Source organism: Pristiophorus japonicus, chromosome 1 (genome assembly GCF_044704955.1).
Source record: "Pristiophorus japonicus isolate sPriJap1 chromosome 1, sPriJap1.hap1, whole genome shotgun sequence".
Taxonomy (NCBI): Eukaryota; Metazoa; Chordata; class Chondrichthyes; family Pristiophoridae; genus Pristiophorus; species Pristiophorus japonicus.
Window position 1 is genome coordinate 505,720,532 of NC_091977.1, and position 18,136 is coordinate 505,738,667.

Here is an 18,136-nt window from a genome sequence, read left to right on the forward strand (position 1 = left end):
CTCGAGGGGTGGTATGGCCTGCTCCTGCCCCTGTTCCTATTTCTTATTTTCTTATGTTCGTCTCACAAAATGTCAATTCATCAACCCCTTTCGGCATATCATGGAGAATTATCTGTCACTGTTTAATGCTTCTAGCCAAGGAAACAAAGCTTGAACTTTAACTGAGACTCTGATTGACAGCAATGATGGACTCAAACTGTAACTCATTAAGAGGATTGGGATTAACACAGGAAGAACTGCAATTGAAGTCTCGAACATTAGATCTATCTACCAATGCTGAATTCCCTAACATAGTACAGAGTCCATAACTACTGAACTCAGTGACCACACACATTCTTTCATGACAAATATTCTGCAATGGCTAGAAAAGTAGTAGACAACACGTTGATATTCATAGCAAGTACAGGTTGGCAATACTTTGACCAATATTGTAAGTGACTTTGAGTAGTTCCCAAAAGCAATGCATTTGCACATTATCTGCATGTTAACTTTGTAATATGTTCTGTGTGATAAAGGGTGATGGAATCTCTATGTATGTGCATAGTTGTGAGAGAACACTAAGACCACTCTCCCACTATTTGAGGAGAGGACTAGAATATAGCCATGGTATAAACATGGTTTTTAAACATAAACATGGGCCCCGAGTTCCCTCCAAGGGCGCTATCAGCGAATTGTGTCCAAAATACGCCCGACACTGCGCCCCATCTAGCCGTGGTGAAATTGCGCCCAAGTTTCTGCGCAAACTAATTAGCATAAACCCCAATGTCATATCTCCCACGAATCAGCGCAAACAACCACGTAATCGAGAGTAACTGGAACTGAGCCCTTAGAGCCTCAGGGTGGGGTAGTATAAAAGGTGAAAGAAAGAATAAAGATTTGGATTTATATAGCGCCTTTCACGACCACCGCACATCTCAAAGTACAGCCAACAAAGCATTTTTTGAAGTGCCATCACTGTTGTAATGTAGGAAGAAAGAAACGTAGGAAAAAGAAAAAGAAATTCCCATCAGACTGAAGATGACAAGGTAAGCAGCACTTATCTCTCTGTCCTGCAAACTTTTACTGTCATTAATTTAAATTGACCTGTACAGAGTCCGAAGTATTCTTAACTTTTCCCTCCCTGCAGAGGAATAGTCAGAAAATGAGCCGTCCATCAAGTTCAATAAAAGATGTATGATTTCTGCAGCAGCAGGGCAGGGCTGAGGCATCAACTCACTGCTGGTCAGCTGTTTTGCGCTGGATTCATATGAGCACGGGTGTCTGTGCGCCTGAAAATCTGAACGCAATGTAATGCACTCCCCTCCGCCCCCCCCCCCCCCCACACCCCTCCCGACCATGCGCAATTGGAGGAAACATGGGCTTTGTTACTGGGCGCGTGGCCCGTTTTGTGGGCGGGGTCTGATATGGGGTGAAGGGTTCGATGGTTGGATTTAAAAGATCGCAAATACTTGAGCATATTGCAGTTACGGCCGTAACTCATTTACTCTTAAAATTACATGATCTTTTAAGAACATAAGAAATAGGAATAGGAGTAGGCCATATGGACCCTCGAGCCTGTGCCACCATTCAATAAGATCATGGCTGAGCTGATCATGGATTCAGCTCCACTTCCCTGTCCGAACCCCATAACCCCTTATCTCCTTATCGTTTGACTAAATTTAATACAGAAATAGACAGTTTCTTAATGTCCTAGCTTCCTTCGGTCTCTGAGGCAATGAATTCCACAGATTCACTACCCTCAGAGAAGAATTTCCTCCTCATCTCTGTTTTAAATGAGCGGGCCCTTATTCTAAGATCATGCCCTCTAGTTCTCGTCTTCAACCTAGGAATCAACCTAGTGAACCTTCTCTGAACTGCCTCCAAAGCAAGTATATCCTTTCGTAAATATGGAAACCAAAATTGCACGCAGTATTCCAGTGTGACCTCACCAATGTAGCAAGACTTCCCTGTTTTTATACTCCATCCCCTTTGCAATAAAGACCAAGACACCATTGGCCTTCCTGATCACTTGCTGTACCTGCATACTATCCTTTTGTGTTTCATGCACAAGCACCCCCAGGTCCCGCTGTACTGCGGCACTTTGCAATCTTTCTCTGTTTAAATAATAACTTGCTCTTTGATTTTTTCTGCCAAAGTGCATGACCTCACACTTTCCAACATTATACTCCATCTGCCAAATTTTTACCCACTCACTTAGCCTGTCTATTCCTTTTGCAGATTTTTTTGTGTCATCCTCACACATTGCTTTTTCTCCCATCTCTGTATCGTCAACAAACTTGGCTACGTTACACTCAGTCTCTTCTTCCAAGTCGTTAATATAGATTGTAAATAGTTGGGGTCCCAGGACTGATCCCTGCGGCACCACACTAGTTACTGGTTGCCAACCAGAGAATAAACCATTTATCCTGACTCTCTGATCTCTGTTAGTTAGCCAATCCTCTAGCCATGCTAATATATTACCCCCGAAACCTGTGAACTTTTATCTTGTGCAGTAACCTTTTATGTGGCACCTTGTGTTACCCTTTATGCACCCTGTTCGTTACCTCCGCTATTGCGCTATTTGACTTGATTCCGCCCAGATTAAGCTGCTCTCTGGGAGAAAATCAAATGGAAACTCGTGGCCCTGGTATATAAACAAGATTCTTTGTTAAAAACAAACATTATCACAGATGTTTAATGAAAATTAGAATCATATATTTTTGTTTTGGTTATTTCTCACAATGAAACCCCACTCTCTCGCCTGATTAAAGGCTTTGTATAGATAAAATCTGGTTCAATGTCTCTCTGTGAATGTACTATAATTTGCATTAATTACGAGCAGGACTTCATATTTTGAACTTTTAACCATGCAGTTTTCATGGCAGGAATTGTAAAGTAGATTATTTCATGATTTTGATTTGTTTAGAAAATGCCTATTTTCTAACAGTCTGTTTATTTGCCAATTGTAGTGTGACTGGCTTGATAACATCACTTTAGTGATCAAGGAAAGTTGTTTATAACTAGAGTCGGCCAAGTCCCATGCCTAACTGAGGTATAGAGAGAGAGAGAGAGAGAGAGAGAGAGGGGCCATGGAAGAAGGAAAGCTACATGTATAGAAAGACAATGCAGAGTATCCACTGAAATTAGCCAAACTCAGAATAGAAACATAGAAATTTACAGCTCAGAAGGAGGCCATTTTGGCCCATCGTGTCCGTGCCAGCCAACAAAGAGCCGCACGGCCCTTGGTCAGCAGCCCTGAAGGTTACATATAAACCTATGAACAATGACGGAAAGGCAAAGAGCACCCAGCCCAACCAGTCCGCCTCACACAACTGCAACACCCCTTATACTGAAACATTCTACACTCCACCCCAACCGGAGCCATGTGATCTCCTGGGAGAGGCAAAAACTAGATAAAAACCCAGGCTAACTTAGGGAGAAAAAAATCTGGGAAAATTCCTCTCCAACCCATCCAGGCGAACGAAACTCGTTCAGGAGATCACCCTGGCTGTATTCGATTCCCTGCAGTACTTACCATTCATCATCATCATCATAGGCAGTCCCTCGGAATCGAAGAAGACTTGCTTCCACTCCTAAAGTGAGTCCTTTGGTGGCTGAACAGTTCAATGTGAGAGCCACAGACCCTGTCACAGGTGGGACAGACTTTCGTCAGGGGAAGGTGGGGGTAGGACTGATTTGCCGCATGCTCCTTCCGCTGCCTGCGCCTGACCTCTTCACACTCGCGGCATTGAGATTGGAAGAACTCAACGTCCTCCCGGATGCACTTTCTCCACCTAGGGCGGTCTTCGACCTGGGACTCCCAGCTATCAGTGGTGATGTCGCACATTACCAGGGAGGCCTTGAGGGTGAGCTTTTAACGTTTCCGCTGCCCATCTTTGGCTCGTTTGCCGTGAAGGAGCTCCACATAGAGCAATTGCTTAGGGAGCCTTGTGTCTGGCATGCAAACTATGTGGCCTGCCCAACGATGCTGATTGAGTGTGGTCAGTGCTTCAATGCTGGGGATGTTAGCCTGGGCGAGAACACTGATGTTGGTGCATCAGTCCTCCCAGGGGATTTGCAGGATCTTGCGGAGACATCGACAGGAGGGCGGGTATTATTACAGCCCTGTAGACCATGAGCTTGGTGGTAGATTTGAGGGCCTGGTCTTCGAACACTCTTTTCCTCAGGTGGCCAAAGGCTGCATTGGCGCACTGGAGGCGATGTTGAATCTCCGCATCAATGTCTGCCTTTGTTGATAAAAGGCTCCCGAGGTATGCGAAATGGTCCACTTTGTCGAAGGCCGTGCCGTGAATCTTGAGGACTGGGGGGCAGTGCTGTGCAGCGAGGACAGGCTGGTGGAGGACCTTTGTCTTACGGATGTTAAGCGTAAGGTTCATGCTGTCATATGCCTCGCTGAATACATCGACTATATCCTGGAGTTCAGCCTCAGAATGTGCGCAGACGCAGGCGTCGTCCGTGTACTGCAGCTCAACGACAGAGGTTGGGATGATCTTGGACCTGGCCTGGAGGCGGTGTAGGTTAAACAGCTTCCCACTGGTTCTGTAGTGTAGTTCCACTCCAGCAGGGAGCTTGTTGACAGTGAGGTGGAGCATGGCAGCGAGGAAGATTGAGAAGAGGGTTGGAGTGATAATGCAGCCCTATTTGACCCCGATCTGGATGTGGATTGGGTCTGTAAGGGAACCACTGGTAAGGATCACAGCCTGTATGTCGTCATGGAGCAGGCGAAGGATGTTGATGAACTTTTGGGGTCATCCAAAATGGAGGAGGACGCTCCATAAGCCCTCACAGTTGACAGTGTCAAAGGCATTTGTAAAATCGAAAAAAGCCATGTATCAGGGCTGGCGCTGCTCCCTGCATTTTTCCTGCTGATGTCGGGCTGCAAAGATCACGTCCGTTGTGTTCAGTTTTGGTCTCCTAATCTGAGGAAGGACATTCTTGCAATTGAGGAAGTGCAGCGAAGGTTCACCAGACTGATTCCCGGGATGGCAGGACTGACATATGAGGAGAGATTGGATCGACTGGGCCTGTAGTCACTGGAGTTGAGAAGGATGAGAGGGGATCTCATAGAAACATATAAAATTCTGACGGGACTGAACTGGGTAGATGCAGGAAGAATGTTCCCGATGTTGGGGAAGTCCAGACCCAGGGGACACAGTCTAAGGATAAGGGGTAAGCCATTTAGGACTGAGATGAGGAGAAACTTCTTCACTCAGAGAGTTGTTAACCTGTGGAATTCCCTACCGCAGAGAGTTGTTGATGCCAGTTCATTGGATATATTCAAGAGGGAGTTAGATGTGGCCCTTACGGCTAAAGGGATCAAGAGGTATGGAGAGAAATCAGGAAAGGGGTACTGAGGTGAATGATCAGCCATGATCTTATTGAATGGTGGTGCAGGCTCGAAATGCTGAATGGCCTACTCCTGCACCTATTTTCTATGTTTCTATGCCCTGTAGGGGATGAAATCCGCACTGTGATTCCGGAAGGAGCTCCTCGGCCACAGGGAGAAGACGATTGAGGAGAACTCTAACGACAACCTTCTCAGTGGCTGATAGCATGGAGATTCCCTTGTAGTTGCCACAGTCGGACTTGTCCCCCTTTTTAAAGATTGTCACGGTCACTGCATCTCGTAGATCTCCCGGCATGCTCTCCTCCCTCCAAATGAGAGAGATGAGGTCAGGTATCCATGCCAACTATGCCTCTCCGTCATACTTTTGCGCCTCAACAGGAATTCCATCCGCACCCATAGACTTGCTATTCTTGAGCTGTTTTATGGCTTTGCCTACCTCGTTAGCATTGGGGTTTCACTGAGGTGGTGGCAGGTCGCATGCTGCGGGATGGAGTTGAGAACACTCGAGTCAAAGGCAGAGTCTCGATTGAGGAGATCTTCAAAGTTCTCCTTCCAGTGGGCCCTGACAGCCTCGGTGTCCTTGATAAGTATTTCCCCATTCTTGGCCAGGAGTGGAGTGTGGCCTTGAGAGTTTGGACCGTAGGTGGCCTTGACTTCAATGAAGAATCCTCGCATATCGTGGCTGTCGGCCAGTTGTTGTATCTCCTGTGCTTTCGCTATCCACCACCTGTTCTTTAGGTCCCGGGTTTTTTGTTGGACCTCAGCCATGAGCCGTCTGTAATGTTGCTTTGCAGCTTCCGAGTTGGGTTGTTGCTTGAGGCTCAGAAAAACTCTACGCTTATGATCTTTTAGTTCTTGGATCTCCTGATCATTTTCATCAAACCAGTCCTGGTGTTTTCTGGTTGAGTAACCAAGTGTCTCTTCAGAGGGTCTCAGGGTCATCAAGGCACGCCAGATTAGCTGTGAGGCGCTGGCTGTAGAGGGCTCTCTAAGCTGCGTCTTTAAGTGCCCCGGCATTAACTTTTTTGCGGCACTGCTTCTGCTGTCCCCTCTGCTTTGGAGCTATGTTTATATTGATAATGGATCGGATTAGGCGATGATCCATCCAGCAGTCGTCAGCTCCTATCATGGCGTGGGTAATGCGCACAACCTTGCGATCCCTGGCTCGGACGATGACGTAGTTGAGCAGATGCCAGTGTTTGGAGCAAGGGTGTTGCCACTATGCCTTGTATTTGTCCCTCTGGCAGAACAGGTTGTTGGTGATGAGGAGTTCATGTTCTAGACATTTTGTCAGGAGGAGGGTACAACTGGAGTTGGCTTTCCCTACCCACTCTCTGCCAATCACGCGTTCCCAGAGGGCTGTCTTTGCTGACCCTGGCATTAAAGTCATTTAGGAGGATCAATTTGTTGCCCATGGGGATGCAGGACAGGGATGTCTCGAGGTTGAAATAAAAACCCTCTTTAGCCTCATCTGTTGCATCGAGTGTTGGGGCTTACGCACTGATGACTGTGGAGCATTGGTTCCGGGATAAGATAAGGCGAAGAGTCATGAGGCGTTCGTTAACCCTGCAGGGGGAGTCTTTGAAGCGGTCGACTAGTTCATTTTTGATGGCAAAGCCGACTCCATGAAGGCGCCGTTATTCCTCTGGTTTTCCTTTCCAGAAAAAGATGTAACCTCCACCATGTTCCTTCAGCTGGCCTTCCCCTGCCCGCCGGGTCTCGCTTAGGGTGGTGATGTCAATGTCAAAACATCTAAGTTCCTGGGCAACTATGGCGATGCGGCGTTCCGGTCTGTTGCTGGTGGAATTGTCCAGGAGGGTCCTGATGTTCCAGGTCCTGAACTTCATATATGTGAAGTGGAAGATGCCTGTGTGTGAGTTCTTTTAACGTGGGGTGGTCGCTGCACACCGGCAACCGCACGGGCTTAGCTGAGCAAGGTCTTGGTCCAGTGGCAAGGGGTCCAAGACTACTGGAGACCAGGCACTGCTGTATGAGCCTAATTGCCTACGGTGAGATGATGGCCGCAAGCTCGGCGCTGAGTAGCGCCATTATATCTGCGCTGTCCAACAAAAGTTCATCCAGTCTAATCCCAATTACCAGCTCTAGGTCCATAATCCCGCATGTTACGGCACTTTAAATGCCCATCCAACCGTCTCTTAAAAGTGACGAGGGTTTCTGCATCCACCACACTTCCAGGCAGCGAGTTCCAGATCCGCACAACCCTCTGCGTAAAGAGGCCCCCCCCTCAAATCTCCTCTAAACCTTCCACCAGCCACCTTAAAACTATACACCCTCGTAATGGACCCCTCCACCAATGGAAATAGGACCTTACTATCCACTATGGAAAGTTAAAGGCTGAGCAACTGGATCATGCCCGAATTAGGGCCCGATCCCAGTGCAATGCCACTGAACATGCCTAATCAGGCTAGCAGAAGGAGCATGGCAAATCTGCTCCACATAATTGCCATTCAATGACCATCTCCAAGAAGGGAGAACAAAACCACCTCCCCTTGGCATTCATGGCATTACCATTTTTGAGTCCCCCACTATCAACATTTTGGGCCTCACCATTGACTAGAAACTCAACTGGACGATCTACATAAATGGGCAGAGGAAACATTTCAAGGACACCCTCAAAGCCTCCTTGATAAAGTGCAGCATCCCCACCGACACCTGGGAGACCCTGGCCAAAGATTGTCCTAAGTGGAGGAAGTGCATCCCAGAGGGCACTGAACACCTCGAGTCTCATCGCAGAGAGCATGCAAAAACCAAGCGCAGGCAACAGAAAGAGCATGCGGCAAACCAGTCCCACCCACCTTTTCCCTCAACGACTGTCTGTCCCACCTGTGACAGGGACTGTGGCTCTCATATTGGACTGTTCCGTCACCTAAGAACTCATTTTTAGAGTGGAAGCAAGTCTTCCTTGATTCCGAGGGACTGCCTATGATGATGATTTGCTACAAGAGCAGGTCAGAGACTGCGTATTCTGCAGTGTGTGGCTCACCTCCTGACTCCCAAGAGCCTCTCCACCACCCACAAGACATAAGTCAGGAATGTGATGGAAACTTCCTGGATGGGTGCAGCTGCAACAACACTCAAGAAGCTTGACACCACCCAGGACAAAGCAGTCTGCTTGATTGACACTCCATCCACTAGCCTAAAGATCCAGCCCTACCATCAACAGCATACTGTAGCTGCAGTGGGGACCATGTACAGATGCACTTAGCAACTCGCCAAGTCTTTTTCGGCAGCACCTACCAAACCCACCATCTCCACCACACAGAAGGACAAGGGCAACAGCCACATGGGAATACCATCACCTCCAAGTTCCCCTCCAAGTCATACACCATCCGGATCTGGACACATTTGGCAGTCCTTCATGGTAGTTGGATCAAAATTCCAGGAACCCCCTAGCTAACAGCATTGTAGGAGCATATTTACCTCATCGGCTGCAGTGATTGAAGAAGAAGGCCTGCCACCATGATCTCAGGGCAACCAGGGGGTGGGCAGTAAATGCCAGCCTTCCCAGCAATGTTTACATCCCAAGAATGAATTTTTTAAAAACTGAAAGTGCTGTGAAAATGCAAATTGTTCTTGGCCTTTCTTCTTTATATTTAGGGAGATGTTGAGACTCTGCACAGTCTTATATGCATTTACTGCCGATTTCAGGTCACTGAAGGGACATGGGAGAGTGTTCATTCCAAATCAGGGGACGCCAGGATATTCAGGGGAGGGGGTGGGGCCAGTGTAGAAATATTGAACAGATTAAGACGGTGTTCCATCATATTCATATGTTGACATCTTTTATTCCTTTACCTTTGACCTTCAGATGTCGTGCAAACATTCGTGTTATGAAATGGATTTAGTCTAGTTCTTCATGTACCGCAGAACTATGAGATATTGGCACTCAAAGGAACTCATGGCCTAATTTTCACTTCTAACCTTGTATGGATTGCTTTGTTTAATCTGAAAATATAATCCCTCCTTCCCTGACCTGATTGTTTGCTTTTTTATTGTAATTATCCCCATCACTACTTTCTGTGTTTTATTTTTTTTTTAAACGTGACAACCATTTTGAAGCGGTGGTCATGGAGACACTATCGGTTGCTAAGTAACAGTGCATACAGTTAATTTGGGTGCAAGTCTGAGCCATTTGACAATTATGTCTCACAGCAGCAACTGTCAGCAATTTATAATAACATGATGAGTTGAACATTGTCAGAGTCCCCTGAATGCGTTAATAGCTTGTGCTCCTTTCACAGCTATCTATTATCGTTACATAGTTATTTAGCTTCTTGATTCTTTCCAACTCTGTCTCGTTACACAAAGTTGGCTAAATGAAAGGGATTTACGGGAAACTACTCCCAAGTCTCTGCTCCTGCCAGTGACATTTTTAAAGCAGCTGCTAGGATAACCCAGGCTGACTCCCTCCTTTCATCCTCTGTCCTTCCTCTGGTAAAATAGACATACAAAACCGTCGGACATTTACAACACAGCAGGCCATTCAGTCTATTGCAGCTGTGCCAATTCTTCGCAAAAACCATCTAAAACTAGTCTTCTGCTCTCCTTTCACCCCATAACCCTGTCTTTTCCTCTGCTTCAAATAATTATCCACTTGATGCACTGGTCTATACCTCAATTATTCCCTGTACAAAGTCTTCCAAACTCTGCACTCTGTTTAAAGAAATTTACAGAGAATTTATGGCACAGATACAGGCCATTCGGCCCATCAGGTCAATGCTGGTATTTATGATTCACGCGAGCCTTCCCTCACCCTGCTTCATCTCACCCTATTAACCATCCCCTCTATCTCTTTCTCCCTCATGTACTTATCTAGTTTCCCCTTAAATGCATCTATGTTATTCACCTCAACTCGTTCCACATTCTCACCATTCTCTGAGTAAAGAAGTTTCTTCTGAATTCCATGTTGGATTTATTAATGACAATCTTATATTTATGGAAGACTTCTATCAGGTCATCTCTCAGTCTCCTCATTTGTAGAATAAAAAGCCCCAGCTGTTCAGTCTTCCCTGATAATTATATTTCTCTTAAACTGTCTTCTCACTCTCTTATTTTCTATTTTTTAACAAAAACCTCTATTAAATCTCTTATTCTCTAATTTGAAGGAAATAGTCCCATATCTCAATTCTCTCAAAACTATAATTTCTCATCCCTCATAATAATGCTGGTAAATCTATGCTGCAAACCCTCAGTAGCTCACCATTTGTGGAATAGTAACCATAAAACAGCAACTTCATCATTTTATGGCACAGAATGTTAAGGCACAAAGATATTTCCCCAATGCACCACCCTCATTAATTCTAGATTGCAACATAGCCACAGCCCAAAATATTTACCTGGGCACTTTTTGTCGTTGCACAACCTGTACTCCTCTTGAGGTCCATCACACTGCAATCCTCCAAAAAATGGCCCGGAGCATACCCTCACTCGAAGCTGTGTGCCACCATCACAACTTTTGGTGCATGGTTCCCAACTGCTCCATTTTTGCCATTTTCCATCCACTGTAACACAAGACATCAATGTTGCTAATAGATCTCAATTCATCCGGTACATTTAAAGTCTTAGTAATCAGGAATGCGCGAGATTTAGAGCTCATGCATCCTCAGCATTCCAGCATCTACTGACTGTTATATTGGCTGTTATGCTTGTAATTAACATAAAACTACATAGAGCAACTCAGCACATGACAGTAAGGGTGCTTGCTTCAGAGCCAGCTAGCTATGTGGAGGGAGAAGCAGAGTTAACGTTTCGGGTCGATGATCCTACATCAGTTCTGATGAAAGGTACATAAAAGTAATTGTAGGTCCTGATGAAAGGTCATCGACCCGAAATGTTAACTCTTGTTTCTTTCTCCACAGATGCTGCCTGACCTGCTGAGTATTTCCAGCATTTTACTGTTTTTATTTCCAATTTCCAGCATCCGCAGTATTTAGCTTTAGTGACAGTATTTGTACTGAGGAAGCAGAAGGGTTCTTATGCTTCATTGGTTTTGCTGCTACCTCTTGCCAGCATTACCTTATGTATCAAAAGGCAAAAAAGGGACTTCACTTACAATGCTGTCCATATTCAGCCCTTGTTATCTATGGGGGAGACAGTGCGGAGAGAGAATGGGCTTGCAGTTCATGTTATCAAATGGACTGTGGTTGAGTTTACTATATCAGACCTTCATTTAGACTTCACCAAAGTATCGTCAATGAGGATGAAGTCTCGACAGTAGTTACCCTTCAGCTAATCCAATTTTACTATTCACAGAAGGTGAAATTGACTGTCAGATTGACATCATATTTCTTCACTGTTGAGACGTAACTATATCTCCAGTTTGTTAAAAACAATACTATAAATCAGAAAATCCACCCTTACCAATCAAGGGAGACAATTATATTATAATGGCACATAGTGCAGGGTGCTCACTTCAATAAACTGCTTGGAACAACCCTGCCAAAGCAGAAATCATTTCACGAGCCAACAGTTGCTATGCAACATTACCAGCTTTCTATTATTAACACCATCATATTCGGCAAGGCCCAGGCCACTTACATAAGTGTTTTAAGCCTCTGATTCATTATGCCACTGGGCAATGCTTTATCAGTAACAAGAAAATTATAACTTTATAACATCTAGCTCTAGTCCCAAAAAGAGGACAAGGAATGGCTCTTTCACCAACATTTTTTGAGATTTGCAACTGTTGTAGACCCCATGGACAAAAATGAGGCAAGCGCCCACTCAGATAATGGATCCCAAAAATATGCAGATCATAAATTTGCCGAGAGTACAGCAGAAGGTCCAGGAATTAGGCCAAGACCCAGATATATCGGTTCCCAGTCTTATCGGTGTGTTTCTACTGAGGCCAGTGTGCAGTGTAACCTCCATCTGTCCCAAACATAATCACTTATGTCAGAGCCAGGGGAGAGAATTCCTAAGTTGTGCTTGACTCGAACTTGCATTATACTGGGCTGCCGGTATGCCAGGATCAACAAAATGCACGAGCTCACTCAGCATCTGTGTGGTCCTGGTTCCTGACCTGGGCCCCTGAGGAAAACATCGATCCTGGAAGAGATTAAAAGGGGGGCCAATAGATCCTTTCAGAAGTTTCTCGTGTACAGGAGTCCTGTCTGAAGAGAGGCTGCGCTGCACTGCATTATCTGGCCCCCCTGCTCTGATGGAGCCCAAGATGTGCGAATAATGACAAGGAACTTCCCAGTCGTATTCAAATTAGAGAACATCCCCATGGCCCTGGATACTCTGACAGAGTCAGTGGTGGAAATTCCTGGTGGGCACTCGCCAGAACTTACACTGGGCAAGAAGGCCCTCGGAGTAATGAGGTCAGGGTGCTTTCCCAGTAGCATTAGGAACCCAGATTAGAAGCTAACAAAATAAATAATTGAACATTTGGGTTTAGGTTCCTGCTCCAGCTGAGACTGAAATCTTGAAATTCAGCCCTGCCGGCTAAAGCTATTTTTTTAACGATGTTAGTCATCACTTGAACTAGCCACAAAAAAAGCACAGAACTGACTCTTTGAAAGAATAAAACTTACCTGGACACTGTCTTGGAAAGCATGGCCTGTTTTCAGACCAGTAACCCTGGCATTCAGCTCCACCAAAGGAAGGCCCATTGCACTCCCTTGTTCGCTGTTGTGTCCCATTTGAGCAGGTGGCAGAACACTGACTCCAGCTGGACCAATCATTCCAGTTCCCATCCACTTATTGGAAAAGAAAACATAGGAATATAAATATAAATTAAACATTACATTTTTAAGAGTATGATGGGAATTGGCAAAGATGTTCCAGGTAAATTGCTTGCTATGCTGAAAGATTCAACTATCAGAATGCATAGGCTAAAATTATGAAGTTGGGAATCGGAAACTAAGCTAGGTGGCACTCTTTCACCCAAAAGCGTTATGAAATAAGTTGCTAGAGAAGACCACCGAAGTGCACAGTATGAGTGAGTTGAAGAAATAATTGGTTCTCTTTCCAGAGAGAAATTGGACTGAGGGGGATGATGAGAAGGCAGTAGGTGGACTCAATCTGTCAACAAAAGGGACTTATTAGTCCTAATGGCCTTATGCTATTCTTCAAATTTATCATGATGTTGTATTCTTATTATTGTCATAGCATATTATTTGTACTTGCTGGTATACAATGGATCATATGTTGCTACTACTTTGACCAAGCTTTTAGTCACCTGTCCTAATGTCTCTTTCTTTGGCTCAGAGTCAATTTTTATCTGATTATACTCCTGCGAAGCTGCTTGGGATATTTTACTATGTTAAAGATGTTATATAAATGCAAGTTGTTGTTGTCACAATTTCACAGCACAATAAAACAAACTACTTACCAAGTGAACCTGTACTTTCAGTGGTGGCCACTGGATAGAAATCAGGAGTGGAAATCTCCTCTCTCCCATTGAAAGAAGCCAATTGTGCTGCTCCATTGTCACTCTTACTGAAATCAGTCCAGGGATCAAAATTGGCACCTACTTCATTGATAAATTCATCATCATAGGCAGTCGCTCGAAATCGAGGAAGATTTGCTTCCACTCTAAAAGGTGAGTTCTCAGGTGACTGTACAGTCCAATACGGGAATTACAATCTCTGTCACAGATGGGACAGACAGTGGTTGAAGGAAAGGGTGGGTGGGGAGTCTGGTTTGCCGCACGCTTCTTCCGCTGTTTGCACTTGTTTTCTGCATGTTCTCAGCAACAAGACGCAAGGTGCTCAGCGCCCTCCCGATTGCTTTTCCTCCACTTAGGGTGGTCTTTGGCCAGGGATTCCCAGGTGTCGGTGGGGGGTGTTGCACTTTATCAAGGAGGTTTTGAGGGTGTCCTTGAAACGTTTCCTCTGCCCACCTGGGGATCGCCTGCCGTGTAGGAGTTCCGAATAGAGCACTTGCTTTGGGAGTCTCATGTCGGGCATACGGACAATGTGGTCGAGTGTGGTCAGTGCTTCCATGCTGGGGATGTTGGCCTGATCAAGAACACTGACGTTGGTGCGTCTATCCTCCCAGGGGATTTGCAAGATTTTGCAGAAGCATCATTGGTGATATTTCTCCAGCGATTTGAGGTGTCTACTGTATATGGTCCACGTCTCTGAGCCATAAAGGAGGACAGGTATCACTGTAGCCCTGCAGACCGTAAGTTTAGTGCCAGATTTGAGGGCCTGGTCTTTGAACACCCTCTTCCTCAGGTGAGCGAAGGCTGCACTGATGCACTGGAGGCGGTGTTGAACTTCGTCGTCGATGTCTGCCCTTGCTGATAGTATGCTCTCGAGGTATGGAACTTGGTCCACGATGTCCAGGGCCGCGCCATGGATTTTGATGATCGGAGGGTAGTGCTGTGTGACGGGGTCAGGTTGGTGGAGGACCTTTGTCTTACGGATGTTTAGTGTAAGGCCCATGCTTTCGTACACCTCGGTGAGGATATAGACGATGGCATGGAGTTCAGCCTCTGAATGTGCGCAGACGCAAACGTCGTCCACGTACTGTAGTTCGACGACAGAGGATGGTACATTATAAGTTAGTACCCAGGTGGTTTATGTACCCACTAAGCTATTCGGAAAGCCTTGAAACTTGTCTGTAATTCATAATTCCCTAAATCAAACTCAAATTTCTACACAAACTTTCTAGACCCTGAAACGTCTTGTGCTGGTTTCAAATTTATAGAGATCTTATCATCTGCTTTAGATGTGTCCAAGTAAAGAATCAGAACCAAAAATCAGATGGATGGGATAGGTTCATCATGCTCAATAAAGTACTTAATGGTCTATGTCTGTATTTACCCATTTAACATAACAGAACTCATGGGGATGTCTCCACAACAGTTTAACCTGAACATAATCCAGATTCATGATACTTCATTACTATCAACAAGTTGCATTTATATAACAAGTTCAACATTTAAAACATTACAAAGTGCTTCCAGCAGTGTAACTTAGAGAATGGCTGCTGAGCAAAAGGATGGGAAATTAGGAAGAGTGACCAAAAGCTTGGTGAAAGTAGTGGGTTTTAAGAAGGGTCTTAAAGGAAGAGGGATGGAGAAGCAATGCGGTTTAGAGAGGGAATTCCAGAGTGACCGGCCTCGATGGCTGATGGTATGGCCATCAAAGGTGGAATGAAGGGAGCGGCAATTCATGAGAGTCAGAGGATTGGAGATTGGAAAAAAGGAGGGAGAGAGAAAACAGGGAATTATAGACCAGTTAGCCTGACATCAGTAGTGGGGAAAATGTTGGCATCTATTATTAAGGATGAAATAGCAGCGTATTTGGAAAGCAGTGACAGGATCGGTCCAAGTCAGCATGGATTTATGAAGGGAAATCATGCTTGACCAATCTTCTCGAATTTTTTGAGGATGTAACTAGTAGAGTGGACAAGGTAGAACCTTTGAAAGACCTTTGACAAGGTACCACACAAGAGATTGGTGTACAAGATCAAGGCACATGGTATTGGGGGTGGCGTGGATAGAGTAGGCAGGAATCAGAGAGTCGGGATAAACGGGTCCTTTTCGGAATGGGAGGCAGTAACTAGTGGAGTACCGCAGGGCTCAGTGCAGGGAATCCAGCTCTTCACAATATACATTAATGATTTAGATAAAGGAATTGAGGGTAATATCTCCAAGTTTGCAGATGACACTAAACTGGGTGACGGTGTGAGCTGTGAGGAGAATGCTAAGAGGCTGCAGGGTGATTTGGACAGGTTAGGAGAGTGGGCAAATGCATGGCAGATGCAGTATAATGTGGATAAATTTGAGGTTATCCATTTTGGTGGCAAAAACACAAAGGCGGCGTATTATCTGAATGGCGGCAGATTAGGAAAAGGGGTGGTACAACCTGGGTGTCATGGTTCATCAGTCATTGAAAGTTGGCATGCAGGTACAGCAGGCGGTGAAGAAGGCAAATTGCATGTTCGCCTTCATAGCTAGGGGATTTGAGTATAGGAGCAGGGAGGTCTTACTGCAGTTGTACAGGGCCTTGGTGAGGCCTCACCTGGAATATTGTATTCAGTTTTGGTCTCCTAATCTGAGGAAGGACGTTCTTGCTATTGAGGGAGTGCAGCGAAGGTTCACCAGATTGATTCCAGGGATGGCTGGACTGACATATGAGGAGAGACTGAATCAACTGGGCCTTTATACATTGGAGTTTAGAAGGATGAGAGTGGATATCATAGAAACGTATAAGATTCTGACGGGACGGGACAGGTTAGATGCGGGTAGAATGTTCCCGATGTTGGGGAAGTCCAGAACCAGAGGACACAGTCTTAGGATAATGGGTAAGCCATTTAGGACTGAGATGAGGGGAAACTTCCTCACTCAGAGTTGTTAACCTGTGGAATTCCCTACCGCAGAGAGGTGTTGATGCCAGTTCATTGGATATATTCAAGAGGGAGTTAGAAGTGGCCCTTACGGCTAAAGGGATCAAGGGGTATGGAGAGAAAGGGGGAAAGGGGTACTGAGGTGAATGATCAGCCATGATGATATTGAATGGTGGTGCAGGCTCGAAGGGCTGAATGGCCTACTCCTGCACCTATTTTCTATGTTTCTATGTTTCTATTTCAGGGAGGAAAGACGAGGGGTTTTAGGGATGGAACCGCTGACAGAGATAGGGTGGAATGAGACCATGAAGGGATCTAAACATGAACTCTAGAATGTAAACAGAATGGAGACCGTGCCCCTTAAAGCATATTTCAGTGAACAAGTTAGAGTACTGTGCAAATAGATAAAATAAACAGCATTGGTGAGTTCAAGATAATTACTCATAACGTGTGGTTTAAGGGACTTTGTTCACGATAAGGGGAAATCCCTGTCTGCTAAGTGTTAGCAACATCGTAATCATAGTAGGGAGATTTACCCTGATAATTACTTTTGATGAAAATGTTCTATTAGAGCATTTCCCCAGACCTAGACTACTTGGGAAATCTTTATGCTATGTTAATGATGAGACTAACACACAATGTCGAGAGGACGTCTTCCCCTCGTGTCATTGAAAATCATCAATTCTTAAACTGCTTTGAAACTCGTTAATGATTGTAAGTATATTTGAACATATCCAAAGTCTAAGGGGTCAATTTTAACCTAACTTACTGGACTGCAAATTCACAGGATCGGGGTTGGAATTCAAAGGAGAGTAAAATCATGTAAAACCAGCATTGCACCCACTCTCATCAGTTTCCCAAAGAATGGGTTCGGTTGAAATTGACCCCTTAAGTCTCAAAGTTAGATGAAAATGGAACAAAGAAAAGACCATACCAGGACAAAGCGCAATGTTGCAGAACTTGGTTTGCTTCTCAGGTCCTTCACAAGGGTTCCCTCCAAATTGGGGCTGTATGCAGGAGCGGGTGCGATCTCGGTGACCCCTTCCGCATGTGGAGGAGCACAAGCTCCATGGTGACCATTCTTCCCAGACACCGTGGACTGTAAACAGAATAACAAGGTCTTGATCTCATGTTATGGCTAGGTATATCTGTGAAAATTTGGGAGGAGGAAAGACAGTTAATCAGTGTAAATCAGGTGGACCTGGAAATTGGGCGTGACATAAACTCTTTAGCAGCACTGCTTTGACAGTCACTACATATTCCTGAAGAATGAATGCATTCTAAACTGACAGCAATAGCTCTCCCCTACTGGCGAAACAATAATAAACTTTGAAATAGCATAAATAGAGCTATAGATGGCACAGTTGTCAAGTACTCTGCCATCTAAACCATACCGAACATAGTCGCTATCGGTTTGATCCATGTCTGTACCAAGTTAGACGACAGGAGTCGCATTATGGCCACTAA

General features: G+C 45.2%; 1 protein-coding gene across 1 annotated transcript in view; it reads right to left on the reverse strand.

The window, feature by feature from the left end:
- Positions 1 to 18,136, reverse strand: part of adgrb1a (adhesion G protein-coupled receptor B1a) — a 691,398-nt gene that overhangs the window by 397,783 nt on the left and 275,479 nt on the right. Inside the window, exons 5-7 of the mRNA XM_070888471.1 lie at positions 17,604 to 17,768; positions 12,904 to 13,068; positions 10,705 to 10,869 (exon numbers count right to left, since the gene is read on the reverse strand). Coding sequence (XP_070744572.1) covers positions 10,705 to 10,869; positions 12,904 to 13,068; positions 17,604 to 17,768 — 495 coding nt within the window. The remainder of the gene's footprint in view (positions 1 to 10,704; positions 10,870 to 12,903; positions 13,069 to 17,603; positions 17,769 to 18,136) is intronic.